A 26,517-nucleotide genomic window follows, 5' to 3' on the forward strand; every position below is an offset into this window, starting at 1 on the left:
GGAACACACCAGGTCAAACCCAAAAAAATACTCCCTAGCTTCAGGTGGGTGGATAGGCTGCAAACCAACCGCATGTGTGGCCAGATATCCACTGAGCAGTAGAGGTGGACAGGGCCACCAACAGTCATTTGCGAGCCCAAAAATAGGGTATGCGCTACTGGTGAATTCTGATAGAGGTGATGCCGCTGTGGGTATTCGGACCGCTGGCATTGTGTCCATTGGAAAATCATACTGAACCCACTGGGCAACCTAGATGCAGTACAGCTTTGGAAAGATGCCATTTGTGGTTTAAAAGCAAGCAAGTTTATATCGCTTCTTTGTGTGCCACGCTATATGGCAGAAAAAATGATGGGTGAATAAGGGCACAGTTGCGGTAAATTAAGCCGTAGGGCTGAAAAAAATCCACCTGTTTAAACAGAACCCAGAGATCCTGTTAAAAGTTCAATAAAAAACTATTTGTTTTGTAAAGCTTCAGATTCCAAAAAGTCCAGGTATCCTGCCTACATCTGCTGTATAACATCCACTATCACACTGACCGCATCACAGAACAGGTCTATCAGAGCTTCTGCTGAATTACATCTTTCACATTGGTGAAAAGGCATCATGGAGCATCAGAGATGATCAAGGGTGCACACCAAAACAGGCAATTAAGTGTATATTTGTATTCCTACAGCAGAAAACTCAAGATATACAAGCCTGCATTTGGGCATATGCCCGCTGATGGCGCACATACAACCATTAGGGGGCACTGCAATTAAGTGAGAGTCTTGCATATTTCATAAGAATGTGTGCACCCCAGAAATCTGAGATGTAATTTGAAATGCAGGTTTGTGATAATCAGGGCAAAGTTGTGAGACTTTTCTACAATAAGCGACCTGGGAGAAGTTCTGGAAAAAAAGTGGAGAAACCATCCTAGACCCCAAAAAGGTGGCAACTGAGATATCAGGACCATATAGAGCACTGCAAGTGGCCATAAGGAAAGTACTGGAGGTTCTTAAAGGGTGACAAATGACTGATATTTCCACTTTGTATTAATGGTGGAAAAATTATAGCAAGTGTTTTTCAGCAAATTAAAGTCTTTCCGGCATTTGGGGTACAGAAACTCTCTATAGTAGTTTTTCAGTGTTTTTGTACAAGTTTCTAAAAAGTTGGAATAATCAAAGAAAGCAATTGTATGCCAGTGGATACAAAGAGAGCCCATACCCCTCTCTCTCTTGTGTTAGCACGTCGGCCTATTTATTCCTGATGGACTGGATTAAATACTCGTTAGATGTTGAACCTAAGTCCAAAAAGTTTTTCACTATTTAGCTCCATTATTTAGTCACTCTGCCATCACCCACTAGGGATTATTTTAGGAATGCGGTCAGGAGGAGTATTTCAAGAAACACTTAAAAAAAAAAAGTTGGAATAAACAATTTTACCTCTCATCTGCAAGTTCAAAAAACCCTTTCCCATCAATACACCTCCATGTACCTGTTCCACATCATTTACACCCCAACGTACCTGTCTCACATCATTTACACCTCCAAGTACCTGTCCCACATCATTTACACCCCGACGTACCTGTCCCACATCATTTACACCCCGACGTACCTGTCCCACATCATTTACACCCCAACGTACCTGTCTCACATCATTTACACCCCCAAGTACCTGTCCCACATAATTTACACCTCCAAGTACCTGTCCCACATCATTTACACCCCCACGTACCTGTCTCACATCATTTACACGTCCACGTACCTGTCCCACATTATTTACACCCCCATGTACCTGTCTCACATTATTTACACCCCCATGTACCTGTCTCACATCATTTACACCCCGACGTACCTGTCCCACATCATTTACACCTCCAAGTACCTGTCCCACATCATTTACACTCCAACGTACCTGTCCCACATCATTTACACCCCCAACGTACCTGTCCCACATCATTTACACCCCCAAGTACCTGTCTCACATCATTTACACCTCCAAGTACCTGTCCCACATCATTTACACCCCAACGTACCTGTCCCACATCATTTACACCTCCACGTACCTGTCTCACATCATTTACACCTCCACGTACCTGTCCCACATCATTTACACCCCAACGTACCTGTCTCACATCATTTACACCCCCAAGTACCTGTCCCACATCATTTACACCTCCAAGTACCTGTCCCACATCATTTACACCCCCAAGTACCTGTCTCACATTATTTACACCTCCAAGTACCTGTACCACATCGTTTACACCTCCAAGTACCTGTCCCACATCATTTACACCCCCAAGTACCTGTCTCACATCATTTACACCTCCAAGTACCTGTCCCACATCATTTACACCCCCAAGTACCTGTTCCACATCATTTACACCCCGACGTACTTGTCTCACATCATTTACACGTCCACGTACCTGTCCCACATTATTTACACCTCCAAGTACCTGTCCCACATAATTTACACTCCCCACATACCTGTCCCACATCATTTACACCTCCAAGTAGCTGTCCCACATAATTTACACTCCCCACGTACCTGTCCCACATAATTTACACTCCCCACGTACCTGTCCCACATCATTTACACCTCCAAGTACCTGTCCCACATAATTTACACTCCCCACGTACCTGTCCCACATAATTTACACTCCCCACGTACCTGTCCCACGTCATTTACACCTCCAAGTAGCTGTCCCACATCATTTACACCTCCAAGTACCTGTCCCACATCATTTACACCCCAACGTATCTGTCCCACATAATTTACACCTCCGTGTACCTGTCTCACATCATTTACATGTCAACGTACCTGCCCCACATAATTTACACCTCCACGTACCTGTCTCACATCATTTACACCCCCAACGTACCTGTCCTACATCATTTACACCTCCAAGTACCTGTCCCACATCATTTACACCTCCAAGTACCTGTCCCACATCATTTACACCCCAACGTATCTGTCACACATCATTTACACCTCCACGTACCTGTCTCACATCATTTACACCCCCCACGTACCTGTCTCACATCATTTACACCCCCCACGTACCTGTCCTACATCATTTACACCCCGACGTACCTGTCCCACGTCATTTACACCCCCCACGTACCTGTCCCACATCATTTACAACGCCCACGTACCTGTCCCACATCATTAAACCCATTATTGGGCTTTTAGAAAAATTCACCAAAAAACTGTCCTTACTGGCCAATTAATGCTATTTACCCCCACCAAGTGCAGGGTTATACTTTGGGAAGGGTGCAGAAGATTTTGCAGACTGTGATCTTAACAGTTTTGTCTTAAAATAAATATTTTTCCTACTTTTTCAACTGCTCGGGCAGATGTGCAAACAAAAACAAAAAACATTTCCTCACAAAATAACAATGGGAGTTTGAAATTCAATAGCAAATGTAATTTGCAGTGCAAATCTGCCATGGGAACAGCTCCCAGGACCAACAGGCACCTGATTGAATCAACCCTTTAAAATCAGTTCTGTGGAGGACGTTGAAGAATAGGAGCCATGCCACTTTCTGAGCTAGCTGGTGTACATTGTATCCTCCAGAGAAATGAAATGAACATCAGTGTTGCAGGACTTTGAAGTCAGCAAGCAGAACGGAAAAGGTCAATGTATTCTTGTACTCAACACATAAAACTATGGGCCCAATTCAGGCCTGATTGCTGTTGTGCGAGGCCAAACTGCGAAAGAATACAGCAATTGTTTTGATCGCTAGGTGTACCCAAGTTGACAGGAAGTGGACGTTTGCGGGTGGTAACTGTCCGTTTTCTGGGAGTGTCAGGAAATATTCAGGCGTTCCCAAGCATTTACAGGGAGAGTGCATGACGTCAGCTCCGGCCCAATCAGCCTTATTCTATCGCACAGTAATGGTAGGTCCTGGGCTGCGCAAAGACGGCAAAAATCATTAGATGGTGAGTGAGTTGCGAGCAGATTTGCACCTGACCAGCGTTTTGCACTGATTTTCGCAAGGCGTAGACTTGAACGGGGCTGTTTTCTACTCTGTTTGGGTGACGACTATCTGATCGCAAACCTCTTCAAATTCGCAGAAGAACAATCAGGTCTGAATTAGGCCCTTTATCTGATGAAGAGGGCTGTGACCTGCGAAACGCGTCATGCTTGAGAAAATATTATTTATAAAAAAAAATCTGTGAATAAAAGACATTTGCATTGCCTAAGCACACGGCTGGAAAACATTTCATTACCAGTTCACCTGCACTTAGGAGAAACAGCTAGCCTTACATTCTGCAGCTGAGCAACAGGAATCCCAAGTGCTAATTACCTAGCTCTGATGCAGTAATTGTACGGACATGTATGGCTCAGGTGTGTCTGACTACATTTCTTTTTGTGACTTATAGATACCTGCCTTGTCCACATGTTTTATCTGTCCTACCATTAGGTTTGTCCCTTCTCTACTGCTAATATAGAAAAGAGGAAAACAACGGCTGCGCAATGTGTTAGGGCAATGTAGAATAAGAGCTGAGGTGTAAATAATAAAAGTAATTTATTTATACTAAATAACATCACATTAAAAATCAATCGTATATTTAAAATAAGAATTATACCAAATATTGGATGTTGAACACCTTGATTTTAAAGGTATATGAGCTGGAGGTTAACACCTGCAGTGATGAGGAGACAATGTGTCCAATTGCAATCTCCAAAAGTGGTGTCCGCAGTCAATTAAGCGGCCGATCAGTGGTAGCGGATATCGGAGTGCCGTAATAACAGTCTCAATGTAGCAGATGGAAACCTGTTGCCTGACACGTAAATGTATACCTCTCCGTGGGCTGGTACAAACCGAGCGTCCTCAGTTGTATGGTCCTGCAGTGCCCACTACTTGCTGTGCAGCGGAGAGGTAATCGTGCTGTCGCCGGGCGGGTATGTCAGGTTATCAGCGGCGTGCTGGTGAGAGCAGCGGGCGGCAGTGACGTGAGGCCGGAGTGTGGAGCCGATGCAGAGGTAGCTCAATCAGCAACTTGCTACCTTAACAATTACCAGGATCAGGGTGTATAAGAGGGCGAGGTACTGACGCGTTTCGTCACATACCATGTGACTTTCTCAACACCTTTGAGAAAGTCACATGGTATGTGACGAAATGCGTCAGCACCCCGCCCTCTTATACACCTTTGAGAAAGTCACATGGTATGTGACGAAATGCGTCAGTACCCCGCCCTCTTTTGGAGATTGCAATTGGACACATTGTCTCATCATCACTGCAGGTGTTAACCTCCAGCTCATATACCTTTAAAATCAAGGTGTTCAACATCCAATCTTTGGTATAATTCTTATTTTAAATATACAATTGATTTTTAATGTGATGTTATTAGTATCAAATAGATTACTTTTATTATTTACACGTCAGCTCTTATTCTACATTGCCCTAACACATTGCGCAGCCGTTGTTTTCCTCTTTTCTATATTTGTCTCTAACTAAACACCCACACAGTGTTTTACCGCAGTGCAGGTGCTAGAGTAATTACAATTAATCATTGGTTACATTATTATACTCTGAGGCGCTACACTGCAGTTTTTTTTTGTTGTTTTCCCTTCTCTACTGCTGCCTACTGTGGCTAACTGATACTAGAAGACCTCATCACATCTTTCCCAAGAGTTCTTGGTGATTCTGCATTTGGGTCAGGGAAAACATTTACACCAACTTTTAAGAAACGGTAAAAAGTTTATAAAATATTTTACTGTTATTTCTTTATTTTTTAAACCTTTTACCATTCTTTGGGCAAGATTCAATTGTGGCGTGCACCTGCAGCCACTAGATGGCGCCTAATGGAGCAATCCAATTGTTGCTCTGTATGGGTAAAATGGCTGCCGGTGCTTGCATTTTAGCTTGCACCCACCGGGTTTCTGATTAAAAGGGAGGGGATTTAGGGAACATAGTTACTATGTGCCACATTTGTATGTTGACATTTTTTATGTCCCAAGAATGTGCTTTGCCATATTATTTATTTATGAACAGTTTCTTATATAGCGCAGCATATTCCGTTGCGCTTTACAATTAGAACAACACTAATAGAACAAAACTGGATAAAAACCGACTTAGGGGTAGGAAGGCCCTATTCGCAAGCTTACAATCTATGGGGAAATAGGCATTGATACACAAGGATAGATGCAACCTATTGCATAATAGTCCACCAGATTGCTAGGTTCTTAATGAGTTGTATGATATGATCACCCAGCAATGTTGGCCAAGTGTCAGGAGGGTGTGAGAGTAAAGACAGACAAGATATGTGATGTTATGTATACTGTACAGAGAGGATGTAATTAAATAGGGAAGCACTGAAGGTTATGTGGATGGGTCTGGAATTTGATAGGTTTGTCTGACGAGATGAGTTTTCAGGGAACGTTTAAAGGTTTGGAGACTAGAGGCGAGTCTTATTGTGCATGGGAGGGCATTCCACAGAGTGGGTGAAGCCCGAATTAAGTCCTGTAATATTAAATGCACATGGAAGGTGCAAATGGAACATATTAAAAATCGCAGGATAAGGCATGAAAATCGCCACATCACAGTTCTTTAGCATAGGTACAGCCGCTTACCAATTATTACAATGAAATAATCACAATTCCCCATAAATATATGCTCTATATCTGTGAACCTTCTAAAACAAAATTTTGTTTTCACATAGAAGGGCACATATCTTACATTCCTGTTCATCTAGGAATGCTCACATTTGCCAAGCCTTTCCCTTAAGATACACGCTGCACCCCTACAGTTAAATCTTGACCAAGTAAGCCACGCGCATATCTGTAACATTGCATAGATGAAAAAAAAATAGTCATATAGAACTGGAACTAACAAAAAGCAAATAATCATATGGTATCATACAATTGCATTTGCACTATAACCTCATATTTTCATAACTGCGTAAAAAAAGACAAAAAAAAAAAGTAACCCTTACAAAACAGGTTTCAAAATAATAATATGAACTATTTCACAGAGCTCATACTAATAGAGTAAGAGGACTCTCAATACATTCCACACCAGTGATCTGGTGGAGTCTTATTAAACTTTTGTATATAATTAATATATATATATATATATATATATATATCCCCTGACGAAGACTGTGATAGGTCGAAACGCGTTGGGCGTGGCTAACTGCTGAGGACGTTGTGACGTCACCCGCCGGGTCCGGAGCCGACGAGACAGTTCCAGCTCGGTTGAGCGCTATTCTGAAGGTCGTGTGGACCTCGCTGAGTTTGGATACTCTTACTGCAATGTATGTGGATATTACTCTTTTTATATAAAGTAAATGATTTTACGTTTACCGGTGCGCTCTCCTTATTTTGTTTCTAGCACCAATACCTATTGCTCCCTGGCTGGGAGTGGGATTGAGCAGCACAGAATTAACGGTCAATAAAGACTCTGGAGACATGGACTTGCAGCGCAGGAATTGAATCCTGTTTTCATATATATATATATATATATATATATATATATATGCAGCAAGAAATATCCGGCACTCCAGAATCAACGTGTAAATGCCAGGGTGCCCTCCTAGTAGTAATGCAGAGTAGGTGTCCTTCCCCACCTGTGGCTCAGGTGTTAGCAGCAAAGGAAATGAGGCGGCACTCTATGGACTTATGCAAAAAGATTATTTGTATTTAAAACATGGTGACATCAAAATAGCATCGTGTCAATCAAAACAAAACAAAAACAGAAGTCTTACGACGTTTCAAGGCATGGTAGCCTTTATCAGGTAAGTAACCCACAGCACCAGGGTTACTTACCTGATGAAAAGGCTACCATGCCTTGAAATGTCGTAAGACACCTGTTTCTGTTTTTGTTTTGATTGACACGATGCTATTTTGATGTCACCATGTTTTAAATACAAATAATCTTTTTGCATAAGTCCATGGAGTGCCGCCTCATTTCCTTCGCTGCTAACACCTGAGCCACAGGTGGGGAAGGACACCTCTTCTATAATATATATATATATATATATATATATATATAAAATCGATTTTCTATCAAAACAACCATATCTCAGTAATAACAATATGACACAGTCTATCATATAATTAGGCCGACTTTTGTGCTTTTTACCTCATCTCTCGGGTATTGCATTAGTCTTGTGTGTGGATTTTCTGGTGTCTAACAAGATGATATTTATGTGTATAACTTTTGTCACACTCAGAACACGGATATTGTTTCGCACCAATGTGGCTTAACTGATGTCTATCAAGTTTTGGTTTCTTCGAAAAACATTTCCCACACTCAGAGCATGGATACGGCTTCTCCCCTGTGTGAGTTCTCTGATGCACACGAAGATCTAGTTTTTGTGCAAAATATTTCCCACACTCAGAGCATAAAAATGGCTTCTCACCCGTGTGAATTCTCTGATGTTTAAGAAGATCTGCTTTCAGTGCAAAACATCTCTCACACTCAGAACATGGAAATGGTTTCTCTCCTGTGTGAGTTCTCTGATGTGCAACAAGAGCTGAATTATTTGCAAAACATTTCCCACATTCAGAGCATGAAAATGGCTTCTCACCCGTGTGATATCTTTGATGCAGATGAAGATGCGATTTCATTTTAAAACATTTCCCACACTCAGAACATGGAAATGGCTTCTCACCTGTGTGACTTCTCTGATGTATAACAAGATGTGATCTTTGTGTAAAACATTTCAAGCACTCTGAGCATGAATATGGCCTCTCACCTGTGTGAATTCTCTGATGTATAACAAGGCGTGATTTATGTATAAAACATTTCCCACACTCAGAACATGGAAATGGCTTCTCACCTGTGTGACTTCTCTGATGTATAACAAGACGCGATTTATGTGTAAAACATTTTCCACACTCTGAACATGGAAACGGCCTCTCACCTGTGTGAGTTCTCTGATGTGCAACTAACTGTGACTTACGTACAAAATGCTTATCACATTCAGAACAGACAAATACTTTGCGAGTTGTACTATGTGTACTAATATCAGAGTCATCAGTAGAACATTCCTCATTATCAGAGGGATCAGGTGACGTATCTGCACTGTGATGGACTGAATGTATATTTGGAGTAATGCTGCGTTCTCCTGGAAAATTTCCTGTGATTATGTCATCTTCTATTTTCAAATCTGAAAAAAAGGGGTTTATCCATCAGAGTAATTCCGTCTTTGGTGTCCTTGCGCTGGAAATAAAATAAATGCAGGGACAAAGGGAAGTTCAGGAGGGAAACATTTTTCAAAGGAAAAGAAGTATTAGAACTCGAGGGCATACATTGAGACTGGAGGGGGGGAGGTTCAGGGGAAATTTAAGGAAAAAGTACTTCACAGAAAGGGTAGTGGATAAGTGGAATAGCCTCCCATCAGAGGTGGTAGAGGCTAAGACTGTAGGGCAATTTAAACATTCTTGGGACAGGCATATGAATATCCTTACAAAGAATTAAGGTTAAAAAAGGGTTGAGATTGCCTAAAGGATAAAATAAAAAAAAGGGGCAGACTAGATGGGCCAAGTGGTTCTTATCTGCCGTCAAATTCTATGTTTCTATGACATAATAGGATTTTAATTACCTACCGGTAAATCCTTTTCTCGTAGTCCATAGAGGATACTGGGGTCCACATAAGTACCATGGGGTATAGATGGGTCCACTAGGAGCCTTGGGCACTTTAAGAAATCAAGTGTGCACTGGCTCCTCCCTTTATGCCCCTCCTACTAGACTCAGTCTAGAAACTGTGCCCGTGGAGACAGACATAGCCTGAGGAAGGATTTAACAGAACAGTGGTGAGATTCGAACCAGCACACAGAAAACAAGAGGAAAGCCATGCTAACCAAACAGGAACAGCAACAGTTGAAGCAACCACAATACTTATCAAAGAAATGGAGCAGGAACAACGAAGAACCGGGCAGGCGCCCAGTATCCTCTACGGAGCACGAGAAAAGTATTTACCGGTAGGTAATTAAAATCCTATTTTCTCTTACGTCCTAGAGGATACTGGGGTCCACCCCAGTAGCATCATGGGAATGTACCAAAGCTCACAAACCGGGTGGGAGAGTACGGAGGTTCCAGCAGAATTGATTGACCAAATTTAAGGCCAAAGTATCGAACTTGCAGAACTTAGCAAACGTGGTCGAATGCGAAGTAGCCGCTTGGCAGAGCTGTAAAGCCGAGACAACCTGGGCAGACACCCAGGAAGAACCCACCGACCTAGTAGAGTGGGCCTGTACTTTAGGAACCAGCAATCCTGCCGTAGAATAAGCCTGCTGGATTGTAAGCCTGATCCAGCGACCAATAGACTACTTTGAAGCAGGACACCCAATTTTCTTGGGATCATAGAGAACAAACAGCGAGTCAGATTTTCTGTGACGAGCTATCTGCTTCACATATCTCTTCAAAAAGCCCTCACAACATCCAAGGACTTTGAGGTAGCAGACAGCACCGGAACCGCAAAAGGTTGGTTAATATGAAACGCAGACACCACCTTTGGAAGAAATTGCTGACGAGTTCTGAGTTCAGCTCTATCTTCTTGGAAAATCAAATAGGGACTTTTGTGAGACAACGCCCCTAGTTCCGACACATGCCTTGCCGAAGCTAAGGCCAACAGTGTAATGGTCTTCCACATAAGAAACTTACGTCAACCTCCTGTAAAGGCTCAAACCATTCCGATTGTAGAAACTGCAACACCATGTTGAGATCCCAAGGTGCCGTGGGAGGCACAAAGGGTGGTTGGATGTGCAGAATACCTTTCAAGAAAGTCTGAACCTCAGGGAGGGAAGCCAACCGTTTCTGGAAGAAAATGGAGAAGGCTGAAATCTGGACTTTTAAGGAGCCCAAACTTAGGCCCACATCCACACCCAACTGTAGAAACAGGAGAAAACACCCCAGTAGAAATTCCACTGGAGGAAATTTCATGTTCTCACACCACAAGACATATTTTTTTCAATTACCGTGGTACTGTAATGTTTTGACATTACCCTTTTCCTGGCTTGGATCAAGGTAGGAATAACCTTGTCCGGGATCCCCTTCCAGGCTAGAATTTGACGTTCAACCTCCATGCCGTCAAACGTACCTGTGTTAAGTCTTGATAGATCAACGGCCCCTGTTGTAGAAGATCCTTTCTTAGAGATAGAGGCCACAGGTCTTCTAGGAGCATCTCCAGAAGATCTGCATACCAGGCCAGTCTTGGTTAGTCCGGAGTAATAAGAATTGCTTGAACCTTTTCCCTGTTTATTCTTTTGAGAATTTTTGGGATCAATGGAAGAGGTGGAAACACGTATACCATCTGGCAGACCCATGGAGTCACCAGAGCGTCCACCGTCACTACTTGTGGGTCCCTCGACCTGAAACAATATCGCTTGAGCTTCTTCTTGAGACGAGAGGCCTTCAAGTCTGTTTGTAAAATTCCCCACTGACCTGCGGGTGAAGGCCCCACTCTGCTGGGTGGAGGTCGTGTCTGCTGATGAAGTCCGCTTCCCAGTTGTCTACTCCAGGAATGAAGATTGCTGACAGCACCACCGTGTGTCTTTCTGCCCAGAGGAGAATCCTTGTTACCTCTGACATTGCTGCTCTGCTCTTCATTCCGCCCTGTCGGTTTATGTACGTTACCGCCGTCACATTGTCCGACTGAACCTGAATGGTGTGATCTTGAAGAAGATGTGATGCCTATAGAAAGGCTTTGTATATGGCCCTTGGTTCCAGAACGTTGATCGGAAGAATGGTTTCCTGACTTGACCATTTTCCTTGGAACTGTTTCCCCTGGGTGACTGCGCTCCAACCTCTGAGGCTTGCGTCTGTGGTTAGCAGAATCTAATTTTGAATCCCGAACCTTCGACCTTCGGTCAGGTGAGGTCTTAAGCCACCACAGAAGAAAAATCCTGGCTTTTGGCGACAAGTGTATCCTCTGGTGAATGTGAAGATGCGGTACGGACCATTTGTCTAACAGATCCAACTGGAAGGGCCTTGCATGAAACCTTCCATACTGCAGAGCCTCGTAAGAGGCAACCATCTTCCCCAGAAGACAAATGTATAGATGCACCGATATCCGGGCTGGTTTTAAAACATCCCACACCATCGACTGGATTACCAATGCCTTTTCCAATGGAAGGAATACTTTCTGTTCTTCTGTATACAGTATCATCCCCGGGAACGGAAGCCTCCATGTCGGTTCCAGGTGGGATTTTGGTAGGTTCAGAATCCACCCGTGATCCTGGAGTAGTCGGGTTGAGCAGGCAATGCTGTCCAACAACCGCTCCCTTGATGGTGCTTTTATCAGCAGATTGACCAGTTACGGTATTATGTTCACTCCTTGCCTGCGGAGAAATATCTGTGCCATTACCTTGGTGAACACCCTCGGTGCCGTGCAGAGGCCAAATGGCAAGGCCTGGAACTGATACTGACAGTCCTGTAGTGCAAACCGCAGATAAGCCTGAAGAGGCGGCCAAATCGGAAGATGAAGGTATGCATCCTTGATGTCCAGAGACACCAGAAATTCCCCCTCCTCCAGACCTGAGTTCACCGCTCTCAGAGACTCCATCTTGAACTTGAACACCCTTAAGTACGGGTTCAGTGACTTGATGTTTAAAATGGGCCTTACCAAACCACACGGTTTCGATACCACAAACAGGTTGGAGTAATAACCTTTGTTGTGTAGTTGCAGTGGAACGGGGACAATGACCTGAGCTTGTACCAGTTTCTGAATTGCTGCCTGCAAAGTCACACCTGCTTCTGGAGAAGCTGGAAAGCCGGATATGAAGAATCTGTGAGGTGGGAGTTCCTGAAACTCCAGTCTGTATCCCTGGGCGATAAGGTCTCTGAACCCAGGGATCCTGGCATGTTGCCCAAATGTGACTGAAATAACGCAACCGGGCTCCGTCCTGCCTGTCTTCCAGGCAGTGCGGTCCATCATCATGCTGAAGGCTTTGAGGAAGCAGACCCGGAGGTCTCATCTTGAGAATCATCAGCTGCTGTTTTTTTGGGGTTTACCTCTATTGCCTTTGAAGGCTGTAGAAGAACCTTTGGATTTGCCTTTAAATTTGGCTGTCCGAAAGGACTGCAGAATTGGAGCAAAGTAGGTTTTCCTAGGTGGGGAGCTGCAGAAGGAAGGTACATAGACTTACCTGCCGTAGCCTTGGGTATCCACGTATCCAGTTCATCTCCAAAAAGAGCCTCACCTGTGAATGGTAGGCTTTCCTCGCCTTTCCTGGAATCCACATCCGCAGTCAATTGGCGTAGCCACAAACCCCTGCGTGCTGACACAGCAATGGCAGTGGTGTGAGCGTTAAGCAAACCAAATTCCTTTATGGCCTCCACAATAATGGTAGCAGAGTCCTGAATATGCTGTAGGAGTAAAACTATCTCACCCCTGGGTAAGGAATCTAATCCGTCAATTAGGTTACCTGACCACTTAGCAATGGCCTTAGTGATCCATGCACAAGCAATAGTGGGTCTCTGGGCCACACCAGCAGCAGTGTATAAAGATTTGAAAGTGGTCTCAATCTTGCGGTCAGCCGTGTCAATGCTGCCCCAGGAACAGGTAAGACTGTCTTACGTGACAACCTAGATACCGATGCATCCACAATCGTCGGGTTTTCCCATTTCTTTCTATCCCCCAGAGGGAAGGGAAAGGATATAATTATCCTTTTAGGGATCTGAAACTTTTTGTCAGGATTAGTCCAAGTTTCTTCAAACAGAGCATTCAATTCCATTGATGCTGGAAAGGTTGCTGAGGACTTCATCCCCCCTACTCGCATCCACTTCACCCTACTCTGTGCCAGATGTATCGTCATCAGTATCAGCCCGCATGAGCTGGGCCAGAGTACGCTTTTGCAGGCATATGGCAGGGGTCTGAGACGCTGGTATGGGAACTAAATCTCTATTCATCAGGTCATCCATAGAATGTCTTAAATATTGCGTCTCTTTCTCAGTATGGGATAATTTAGTAAAAATATTAGATATCATCCCCTTAATGGAATCTAACCATGGGGGTTCTGCCCCACTAGCCTGAGAATGAGCACTATTCTGGGTACACACGGTAGAGAGTCTCCGGGGGAGGACAGACACACTGCAGTGCAGGAAACACAGTCCCTGGACATGTTTATGAGAAGGGTCCCACACACAGAAGGAGAAACCACAGTTAAACCCACACAGAGCCCGCAGGGAGACACAGAAAATGGAGCCAGCCACACCGTGCTCTGTTAGCCAAGTAAAAACTCAGCTGGGTCGCCACACTAAGTCCCTTAATAGGGCTTAGTATACTACAACATTCCCCCCCTTCTAAGACCCCCTGGTACCACTGAGGAGTCTGTGTGGAGGAGCTGCGCTTTCCTGTGATGCCTGCCAGTGCAAGCTGCAGAGGGAAAATGGCGCTGGTGAGCTGCTGGATCCGCTCATAGTGAAGCCCCGTCCCCGTAATGGCACACGGCTTCACGGTTTTTTATACTGGCCTGAGGTCTTGGTTTATCTGACAGAGGGTTAGAACCCCTATTAATTTAGGTGCCAGTGTGGGTATCATTGGTGGCTCAGTGCGCCCCTCACAGCGTGTCCTCCTGAGCCTCCCGGAGCGCAGCCTCCATGTCAACACTGCGCTCCTACCCTTGTGCCGCCATTCCCGCCGTGACCTGCTTACCGGGACGCCGGCATTCTACTCATTACTCTTCTTTCTTCTGGCTCTGTTAGGGGAGGCGGCGTGTTGCGGGAGGGTATGCTCGTCGTGGTGGGGCTTGCGAATGACTCCCTCAGGAGCTCAGTGTCCTGTCAGCGGAGAAATGGGACCACTAACTCTTTAGGAAGTTGGGCCGTTCTCCCCCCTAAGTCCCATGAAGCAGGCATGCTGGTGCCACCCAGCAGTGCCTGAAAATAACAATCAGAAAATAAATGTAGAACACTCTTCAGGAGCTTCCCTAAGCGTCACCGGCTCCTTCGGGCACATTTTCTAAATTGAGTCTGATAGGAGGGACATAGAGGGAGGAGCCAGTGCACACTATGGATTTCTTAAAGTGCCCAAGGCTCCTAGTGGACCAGTCTATACCCCATGGTAGTAATGTGGACCCCAGTGTCCTCTAGGACGTAAGAGAACAATATCTTATATCACACTGGGGAGCATTTTCACAGATGTGTTCTTAATTACTGTTGCTTCAGCAGTAGCCCCTCTTTGCTTACCAGTCACCGTGCAACTAGACAGCGCAGCAAGTTTTTCTCGCTTAAAATGTGCATCTTATTAGCTTAATAAAAACACATAGAGCTGAATAAAACGACATTGCTAGCGTACACTGATCACTGGGCCGTGCCACATTTGTATATCTGTATGGGACTGAAGCTGAATCTGTATACTAAGTGCCACAATGCAGCGGGGGAAGCTTTCATCACAACAAGTTCTGTTGTGTTTCATCTGCTACTTTTTACGTGTGCAGAACCAAGTCACAGCCCAGCGTCCCCAGTACACTCTGTGAGGCTTTCCACTACATCTGCGATGTGACTAAGATGATACATGTAAAAAGAAATATGCCTCACTACTCCAGGGCTCTACAGTTTGTCTGTTTTTTTTTAAATCAAGGAGCCAAATAAAAAAATAAGGATCCAGACTATCGCCCGCAATTCCGGTGCCACCAACTCATAATATGCCTCATTGTATGTCCTTCAATACATAGTATGCCACACCACAGTGCCCCCAAAGCATAGTATGCCACCAAACCACCACATGCTATTGAGCTGGGGCAGTACTGAGGGGCAAGGAGGGGGTTAGGAGCAGGCAGCACTGGGGATAGGGAGGGGGTAAGAGTAGATAGCAGCTGGGGCTGACGGGAAGGTGTGCAGGGATGATGCAGAGGTTGATTCAGAAGCTGGCATGGAGGGAGGGAAGGAGACACCACAGGCTGCAGGGTGGTTGGCTTGGATTACACTACAGGCGGTATGGAGATTGGCTGAGGAGACCCTGCAGGCGACGACTGTCTGCACTGCAGGGGCACAGAGACAGTTGATAGTGCGGCCGGTGGGACCTGCTACACTGGGGCCCTGGGATTGATTCTCACTAGGATCATATTTGTGTGGAGTTTGTATGTTCTTTGGGAGTTTGAATGGGTTTCCTTTCTTTACTCACGTACATACAAATTTCACCACACCAACCAGAAACTTGTTACATCATTATTTATCACAACTTTATCTGGAAACACCCATTCCTGTTTCTCCAGCCACTGCTCCTCTAACCGTGATAAATCCGATTGCACTACTAGTCTCAATCTTATCTAAATGACACTAATATTTGCAAGTATGATTGCAAAGCTTTCACGAAACACGCTGAGAATTATACCACGCTGTTAGAATCTGTAATAAGCGCACTTAGATCATAGTCAGGTTAGTTCTGTGTGCTCAAATCAGTCTCCTGGTAACCAGTCAGCTGTACAGGCTAGGTCTCATTGTGCTGAGCTTTGTTCTGACTCCTAGTTGCTGCAGCTGGAGTTAGAATCCTGCCAGGTTCTTTAAGTGGTGCTGACTGGATGTTCAGCTCTCATAGGAGTCTTCTTGGACACTGTTGTGGGTTGTAATCAGTCTGATCCTGTTTTGTTCTGATGTATACTTGGATTGCTACTCTGAGCTGCACAGCGAAATTCATTTGTCTTTGGGCCTAATTCAGATGTGACTGCAGCAGCAAATTTGTTAGCTAATGGGCAAAACCATGTGCACTGCAGGTGGGGCAGATAATGATATAACATGCGCAGAGAGAGTTAGATTTGGGTGGGTTATTTTGTTTCTGTGCAGGATAAATACTGGCTGCTTTATTTTTATAGTGCAATTTATATTTCAGTTTTAACACACCACACCAAAATCTAATTCTCTCTGCACATGTTATATCTGCCCTCCCTGCAGTGCACATGGTTTTGCCCATTAGCTAACACATTTGCTCCTGCGATCAGATCTGAATTAGGCCCTTTATCATTTGGAAAGCCTGCTACCTGATAGCTCTCTATGGTGAAGCGAACCTGGACTCTGTGAAAGATCTGCTAAGTATCTTGCTACAGTGCTTATTATTTGTGCCTATTGAAAAGAACTGTGTGGCATTTCGTTATAGTGCAATTAATCTGGAGTATTCTGAAGATCTACTCAATAGTTTGTTACTGTGCAAATTATTTCTGCTGTTCATGAAATCCATTAACCTTTTGCAAACATTTACTGTAAAATATACTTGTGGTATTAAAAAGAATTATGCAGTATTGCTCTGCAAGGCATATACGTATGCATGCATGCAGAAGACTTCTTATGAATTCTCTATTCTGGAAGATACTTATTTGAGAGAACTGTCCAGCAAAACATTTTTTAGTGCTATTTGGAAAGTTAGTGAGCATACTCTTCAGTAAAGATTGCCCGTGGTATACTGAAGATCTTACATGCTATTTTTTGCATATTTTTTTGTAGTCTCTGCGGTATCCTGTTCCCTTTAAATATAGGTCTATGTAATCTTGAGCTTACACTACTTAGAGTTGAAGTCCTGGTGGCCTCTGAATACCAGTGAAAGACAGTAGTTCTGGGAAAGGGTGCTGTTGTAGGCGAATCACTTAGCAAGTGGGTTCTGTAAGCTCAAGGTCATAGAAGACACTCACGACATAGGGAGATAATGGGTACTTTGACAAGTGATACTGCACAGGAAGGATAATGTCACACAGGGTCTGATCCCACTGATTGGTGATGGAGTCACTACGGCAATGTTCCTTGTAGGATAATCACCAGAGTGGGGGGAGGCTGGTGAAATGTTGAGAACATTAGTCTAAGAGGAGTTGTTGGCTTCTGCGTTCCCCACTGGGCAGATACATTTTCCTCATTAGTCTGAACTGACAGAAGAGGGTATAGAATAAGAGAATATTGTAGAGACTGAGCAAGGAGAATATGTGACTCTGAGCCTGATTTAGATTTTTACGCAGTAGGTTACCATCCCAAGTGAAGACGCTGCCCAGAAAAGATTAGAGACAGCCACCAGAACCACTGCAGGTCCTCAGCAGCTGTGTAAACATACACCGCCATCGACATAGAAATAAGGAACATTGACTCCCTGATTCTGTGGTCACGCAGACTGACAGCTGCAGTAGCCATGTTGGCGCAATGGTTCTCTACGTACATGATCACAGCCGAAGGGAGGAACATACCCCGAAAATGGCCATGAAACTCCTGCATTTTTGCCCCCACTTCCCGTTACCTTCCCCAAACAGTCTTTTGCTGTCACTTACTCACTCACCTGTGCGGATATCTGTAGGGATTTCCTTCTTCGTACACTGCTGCTCTCCCCTCATATACATCTCATCTCCATCTACATTTTCTTCTTTAATATTGGTCGGTGCTTCACCCTAATTAACCCACAAAATAAAAATAGACATTATTAATCTCCAATTATCACACACACACACACACACACACACACACACACACACACACACACACACCACGGTGCAAAAGTTTTAGGCAGGTGTGGAAAAAATGCTGCAAAGTAAGAATGCTTTTAAAAATAGAAGTGTTAATAGTTTATTTTTATCAATTAACAAAATGCAAAGTGAATGAACAGAGGGGAAAAATAAAATCGAAATCAAAATATGGTGTAACCACCATTTGCTGTCAAAATAGCATCAGTTCTAGGTACACTTGCACACAGTTTTTGAAGGAGCTCAGCAGGGAGGTTGTTCCAAACATCTTGGAGAACTAACCACAGATCTTCTGTAGATGTAGGCTTGCTCAAATCCTTCTGTCTCTTCATGTAATCCCAGATAGACTCAATGATGTTGGGATCAGGGTTCTGTGGAGGCCATATTATCACTTCCAGGTCTCCTTGTTCTTCTTTATGCTAAAAAATAGTTCTTAATGACTTTGGCTGTATGTTTGGGGTTGTTGTCCTGCTGCAGAATAAATTTGGAGCCAATCAGACGCCTCCCTGATGGTATTGCATGATGACAAAGTGCCTGCCTATATTTGTCAGCATTGAGGACACCATTAATCCTGACCAAATCCCCAACTCCATTTGCTGAAATGCAGCCCCACACCTGCAAGGAACCTCCACCATGCCTGCAGAAATCCATTGTACCGCTCTCCAGCCCTTTGGTGAACAAACTGCCTTCTGTTTCAGCCAAATATTTCACATGTTGACTCATCAGTTCAGAGAACCTGCTGCCATTTTTCTGCACCTCAGTTCCTATGTTTTCACGAATAGTTGAGTCGCTTGGCCTTGTTTCCATGTTGAAGATATTGCTTTTGGCCACAATTCTTCCATGAAGACCACTTCTGAGCTGATGGCACTGCTGGACATCTTCTGAATTTTGAAGGGAAATAAGAATGATGTCTTTCATCTGATGCTCTAAGTTTTCTTGGCCGACCACTGCGTCTATGGACCTCAACGTTACCTGTTTCTTTGTGCTTCTTTTTGTTTTGAAAACTTTGCCTGGGAGAGACCTTGATGAAGCAGTATAACTACCTTGTGTCTTGTTGCTGTGCACAGTCTTGCCATGGTGTATGACCTGTGACATGAAACGGTCTTCAACAACCTCCTCCTACACAGCTGTTTCTGTTTCAGTTGACACTTTTTGCACAGTACTAATATATAATGTATTTATTAATATATATACTAATATATTTGAATTCAGGAATTGATCAATGCGTTTAAGCTTGCAGCCCACATCAAGGCACACCATTTCAGTTCTACTCTATCACTAAGGGGTCTATTCATGAAGCAGTGAAATGTGTGGAGAAGTGAGCCAGTGGAGAAGTTGCCCATGGCAACCAATCAGCGGCTAAGTATAATTTTATAGAATGCACTTTATAAATGTTACCTTAACACTGATTGGTTGCCATGGGCAATTTCTCCACTGACTCACTTCTCAAATATTTTCACTGCCTTATGAATAGACCCCTTAGAATTCTAAAACTGGTAACTGCTCTCACATCAGAAGTACATTTAAGGTATGCTCACTGGTTTAAAGCTAATCTGCTAACTGACTCATGGCTTTTAAAATGAGAGATAGTCACCAAGCATTGCTGGGGCAATACTACTAGGAAAGCAGCAGTCACAGTTTAAAATAAACAAGCTTGCACAGGGGTGCATGAGATGTTATCACAAAAAGGTTCATTAAAAAAATATATCTAAAAATACTAGATTAGTTTTGAGTGATAGAGTAGGACTCGCATTATAGTGGGGTCCCTTGACGTGGGCTGCAAGCTTAAATTAATTGATCAATTCATTAAGTAACTAAAACCCCAATGTTTATTATGATAAATGCTGAGCTCTGTGATTTGTATTTATAAAATGTGGTCACATACCACTTTGTACCCCAATCCTGGGATTGGCAAATGCAGTGGATTAATGGGTTTACATATATACACAAACACAAGTTGTGGCTATTAAATAATGAGACTGGTGCTATAATTTATGTTAAATTATATTAAGTACATTTTAACGCAATTCACCTTCAGTATACTCCCGTTCTGCATCCCCACACCGCTGCATTGTTATTTTCCATTGGTCAAAGCCATGATGTAACTCATTATCTGTAAGCTGTCTCAATCGCCTCGTTGTTTCTTTGTTACCTCTGTAACCAATACAAAACGGGTTCCCCTGAGCGCAGATCTGACAGTAGGGAAAAGAAATAAGTCACACGGTGCTAGGTCTGGTGAGTATGGATGGTGTTCTAGCACTGCAATCCGTTTCTCGGCCAAAAACTGATTCACAGAGAGAGCTACAGTATGTGGGCCTGTGTGTTGTCCTGATGGCGGATGAAACCATTTTTCCACAACTCTGGCCTCTTTCTTCTGATTCTTTCCCGCAAAGTTTCTAGAGCATACATTTAGTAATGTTGATTCACTGTTACGCCTTCTGGCACCTAGTCTGCCAAAATAACACCTTTGAGAGCAAAGAAGACAATTTACATGGTTTTAAATTTGGATTTGCTTTGACGTGCTTACTTCATTCTTGGTGATGATGGTGTTTTCCAGTGCATGGACTGGCATTTTGTTTCGGGATCGTACTGGAAGATCCATGCTTCATCACAGGTAATTATCTAAAAAATGTGAATCCACTTGAATTTGTTCCAAAATGTCTCAACAAATTCACTTCCAATTTTCTCAGCAGTGATAAGCCTTGGAACCATTTTAGCACAAACTTTTGTCATGTTAAAATCTTAAAGCAAAACTTGCCTAACAGTTTCTTTTTAGATGTTTACCATTTCCGGTATCATTCGCATGCTGAGTCGACGGTCAACTCGAACAATTTTCTAAATTTTATCCACATTTTAATTTGTTCTTCATGTGCAAGGCCTTCCAGGACGTTCATCATCTTCGACATCCTCACGACCATCACTAAATCTTTTTCTCTTACACTCTAGAGGATGCTGGGGTCCATATTAGTACCATGGGGTATAGATGGGCCCACCAGGAGCCATTGGCACTTTAAGAGTTTAATAGTGTGGGCTGGCTCCTCCCTCTATGCCCCTCCTATCAGACTCAGTTTAGAAAATGTGCCCGGAGGAGCCGGTCACAGCTAGGGGAGCTCTACTGAGCTTCTTTAGAAAAAGTAAAAAAAATTATTTTCAGAGTCTTTTGTTTTACAGGGAGGCTGCTAGCGACAGCATCCCTGCAGCGTGGGAATGAGGGGGGGGGGGAGCAGTGTCTGCCCTGCGGGGTCTTGAGCCGCTGCTCCCGCTGACTAAACATTTGGCTTCAGAGGGGTCTGGTCGCGCCCCGCCGCAGGGGAACGCTCGCCCCGGCAGCCGGCCGCCACCCCCTCGGGAGCTGAAGAGGTGGCAAGTGAGTCACTGTCCACCCTTGCATGCGGGGGGACAGTGTGAAGCAGGCGGCCTTAGGGTAAGCAGCGTGGTCTCACCCGCGCTCCGTGATGGCTCAGCGGTACTGCGGTGCGGCGCTGGGAGGGGCGCTCTGGGCCAGCACCGAACCCTACACTGTCCACCGCAAGTCTGTCAGGGTCTGCGAATCCAGGCCAGCCCAACTCCTCCGGCCAGCATAATCTATCAGTGAGCGGGAAGACAGTGCCATTGAGGGGGCGGAGCTTCTCCTCAGAGCGGACCCTGCAGCGTTCAGCGCCATTTTCTCCTGCCTGCCCTTACTACAAGTGGAACCAGGTCCCTCCAGAGCAGTCTCCAGCTGTCTGTACGGTACTAAGGGGGTTGTAGAAGGGGGAGTGGGGGGGGGGGGGGCTGTGTACAGGCTGTGTCACCTATTAAGGGACACAGCCAGCGCTGGTAAGGGTCTCCCTATACCTTTGATAGCGTTGTGTGTGGGTTGGCTCCAATCTCTGTGTCTCTCTGACATTCTTGGGGGGAAACTCTGTCTTCATAATACCCTGTGTGTTTGTGGGGTGTTTGAGTGTGTGTGCAACATGTCTAGGGACACTGTTTCATATGCTGCAGAGGATTTGTCTTCCCAAAAAGACTCCATTCCATGTAATCAGGATTGCACTGTTTTAGCACAGATCCCAGCTACAGAGCCAGAACGGTTAGTCTCTCTGAGGGGGACTATTTCTCAGATTTCTGATAGAGTTGCTATGACTGAGCATGCCACTCAAGTCCTTCAGTACTCTATGGTTGTATTGACTGAAACTACCTCCTCGGGGTCCCCTGCGGTACATTCTCACAAACGTGCACTTGCAATTATGCAGGAGGACACAGACACCGACACTGACGCTGCAGACGGGGATGTGTCGAGGGGGACAGCTTCACTGGCCAAGGGGGTGCAGTTGATTGTTGAGGCTGTTAGGGATGTTTTACACATTTCAGACACAGCTCCGGAACAGGTGGAGGAGGCCTTCTTCACAGATCATAAGAAGCCCCCTGGCAGCCAAAGAATTGAATGCTATCTTTGAAAAGGCATGGGAAACTCCAGAAAATAAATTCCAGATTCCCAAGAGGGTCTTGGTGGCTTTTCCCTTCCCAGAGGAAGATAGGAAGAGATGGGAGTCCCCGCCGATAGTCGACGCCTCTGTATCCAGGCTGTCCAAACAGATGGTATTACCGGTCCCGGGATCTACCGCGTTAAAGGACCCGGCAGATCGCAAGGTGGATGCTACGCTGAAATCCATTTACACGGCTTCACGGGCTTTATTGCGGCCTACTATAGCCTGTGCTTGGATTGCTAAAGCTATTGGCAGGTAGTCACTCACTCTGCAGAAGGAATCGACTATGCTGGACAAAGGTGATGTTGATTTATTTTTACGTAATATTCAGGATTCTGCAGGGTTCCTGGTGGATTCCATGAAGGACCTGGGTTCCATGGCTGCGGGGATGTCCTCGATGTCCGTTCGGCTCGCAGAGGTCTCTGGCTGCGCAACTGGTCTGCGGACGTGGATTCCAGGAAGTGTGTGGAAGGCCCACCATACAAAGGTCAGGGTCTCTTTGGGGAGGCGCTGGATGCGTGGATTGCCACGGCTACCGCGGGTAAGTCTCCTTTTCTCCCCTCAGCTGCACAGGCTACGAAGAAGCCTTTTTCATCTACCACGTCACAGTCCTTTCGGCCTGCGAGGCCTAGAAAGAATAAGCTTTCGAACACCTTCTTCAGAGGTGGTCGTGCCAAAGGAAAGAAACCCGCTCCCACAGGTTCCCAGACCCAGAAGCCCGCTTCTGATACCCCTAAGTCCTCCGCATGACGGTGGACAGCTAAGCCTGGAGGAATGTCAGGTGGGGGAAAGACTATGGCAGTTCAGCCACGTCTGGGTGTCGTCATGTCTGGACCCCTGGGTTTTGGATATAGTGTCCAGAGGGTACAGACTACAGTTTCAAGATCCCCCGCCTCACCGTTTCTTCAAGTCAGGCTTGCCAGCGCTGCTGGCAGACAGGACAGTTCTTCTGGAGGCCATCAGAAAATTGGTGGTGTCAGAGGTCATTGTTCCGGTCCCACTTCAGCAGCAGAACAAGGGCTATTATTCAAACCTTTTTGTGGTACCGAAACCGGATGGTTCGGTATGGCCTATTCTAAACTTAAAATCTTTGAACCCTTATCTCAAGGAGTTCAAATTCAAGATGGAATCTCTGAGAGCTGTCATCTCAGGACTGTCGGAGGGGGAGTTCCTGGTGTCCCTGGACATCATGGATGTTTACCTCCACATTCCCATTTGGGCGCCGCATCAAGCATATCTCAGGTTTGCGCTGATGGACAATCACTATCAGTTCCAAGTGCTGCCGTTTGGCCTCTCGACAGCACTGAGGATCTTCACCAAGGTGATGGCGTAGATGATGGTTCTCCTCTGCAAAAAGGGGGTGAACATAATTCCATATCTGGACGATCTCCTGATCAAGGCGTCTTCCAGGGAGAGGTTGTTGCGCTCACGACACGGCTGCTCAGGAGGCACGGTTGGATCCTAACCCTTCCAAAGTCTCATCTGGAGCCGACAAGGCGGCTGTCTTTCCTGGGGATGATCCTTGACACGGAAGTGCAGAGGGTATTTCACCCGGTGGAAAAAGCGTTGGTGATTCAATCAATGGTCCGGGAGGTCCTAAAGCCTACCCAGGTATCGGTTCATCAATGCATACGCCTTCTGGGGAAGATGGTTGCTGCCTACGAGGCTCTGCAGTACAGCAGGTTTCATGCTCGACCCTTTCAGCTAGACCTATTGGACCAGTGGTCGGGCTCTCCACTACACATGCACAAGAGGATACGCCCGTCTCCGAAAGCCAGAATTTCGCTCCTCTGGTGGCTGCATCTTCCGCACCTTCTGGAAGGGAGAAGATTCGGAATTCAAGACTGGATCCTTTTAACCACAGATGCAAGTCTAAGAGGTTGGGGAGTGGTCACTCTGGGGGAAACCTTTCAGGGACGATGGTCGGATCAAGAGTCTCTTCTCCCAATAAACATCCTGGAACTCAGGGCCGTTTACAACGCCCTTCTGCAAGCAGCACACCCTCTACAGGATCGGGCTGTTCAGGTGCAGTCGGACAATGTGACCACGGTGGCCTAAATAAACAGACAAGGCAGAACGAAGAGCAGGGCTGCCATGTAAGAGGTGTCAAAAATCCTCAGCTGGGAAGAAAAACACGCGGTGGCGATGTCGGCAATCTTCATTCCGGGTGTAGACAACTGAGAAGCAGACTTCCTCAGCAGACACGGTCTCCATCCAGGGGAGTGGGGCCTCCATCCGGAGGTGTTCGAGGAGGTAACCGGTTGGTGGGGGGTTCCCCACATAGAAATGAAGGCCTCACGACTCAACAAGAAGCTACAGAAGTACTGTTCCAGGTCAAGAGACCCACAGGCAGTGGCGGTGGACGCACTGGTAACACTGTGGGTGTTCAAGTCAGTGTATGTGTTCCCTCCACTTCCTCTGATACCAAAGGTTCTTCAGCTCGTAAGAAGAACAAAGGTTCTGGCAATCCTCATTGCTCCGGACTGGCCAAGGAGGGCTTGGTACACGGATCTGCTGGATCTTCTGCTGGAAGATCCACGGCATTTACCTCTTCGGGAGGATCTGCTTCTGCAGGGGCCGTTCGCTTATCAAGACTTACCGCGGCTACGTTTAACGGCATGGCGGTTGAACGCCAGATCTTAGCTCGGAAAGGTATCCCGAGTGAGGTCATTCCTACCCTAATACAGGCCAGGAAGGGGGTAACGTCTAAACATTACCATCGCATTTGGAAGAAATGTTTCTTGGTGTGAGGCCAAGAAGTTTCCGGCGGTGGAGTTTCAACTTGGACGTTTTCTCCTTTTCCTGCAGGGGTGGATATGGGACAGAGACTGGGCTCCATCAAGGTCCAGATCTCTGCTTTGTCCATCTTCTTCCAGAAACAATTGGCTGTATTTCCTGAGGTTCATACCTTTTTGAAAGGGGTTCTGCACATTCAGCCTCCCTTTGTGGCGCCTACGGCTCCATGGGATCTTGATGTTGTGTTGCAGTTCCTGCAATCTGCTTGGTTTGAGCCTCTACAGGAGGCTGACCTCAGGTTTCTCACGTGGAAGGCGGTCACCTTGTTGGCCTTGGCTTCTGTGCGACGCGTGTCGGAATTGGGGGCTTTATCTTGTATCACAGTTCCTACCTAAGGTTGTGTCTGCTTTCCACATCAACCAACCTATTGAGGTGCCAGTGGCTACTGACTCCTCAATTACTTCAAAGGCCTTGGATGTAGTGAGGACTTTGAAGATTCACATGAAGAGGACGACTCGTCATAGGAAAAGTGACTCTCTGTTTGTCCTCTATGATCAAAAGAAAATTGGATGTCCTGCTTCTAAGCAGTCGATTTCCCGCTGGATCAGGTTCACTATCCAGCATGCTTATTCCACGGCAGGATTGCCGTGTCCGAAATCTGTAAAGGCCCACTCTACTTGTAAAGTGGGCTCTTCCTGGGCGGATGCCTGGGGTGTCTCGGCTGTACAACTCTGCCGAGCAGCTACTTGGTCTGGGTCGAACACGTTTGCCAAGTTTTACAAGTTCGATACTTTGGCCTCTGATGACCTCAAGTTTGGTCAAGCAGTGTTGCAGGAGCCTCCGTGCTCTCCCTCCCGTACTGGGAGCTTTGGTACATCCCCATGGTACTATGGACCACAGCATCCTCTAGGACGTAAGAGAAAATAGGATTTTGGTTACCTACCGGTA

At 45.5% G+C, this 26,517-nt stretch overlaps 1 protein-coding gene across 1 annotated transcript in view; it reads right to left on the reverse strand.

Moving 5' to 3' along the window:
* Positions 1-7,958: 7,958 nt before the first annotated feature.
* LOC135054736 (oocyte zinc finger protein XlCOF6-like) overlaps positions 7,959-26,517 on the reverse strand; it is a 184,742-nt gene continuing 166,183 nt past the window's right edge. The window contains exon 5 of the mRNA XM_063958030.1: positions 7,959-8,853. Coding sequence (XP_063814100.1) covers positions 8,090-8,853 — 764 coding nt within the window. The 3' untranslated portion in view covers positions 7,959-8,089. The remainder of the gene's footprint in view (positions 8,854-26,517) is intronic.

Source organism: Pseudophryne corroboree, chromosome 3 (genome assembly GCF_028390025.1).
Source record: "Pseudophryne corroboree isolate aPseCor3 chromosome 3, aPseCor3.hap2, whole genome shotgun sequence".
Lineage (NCBI taxonomy): Eukaryota > Metazoa > Chordata > Amphibia > Anura > Myobatrachidae > Pseudophryne > Pseudophryne corroboree.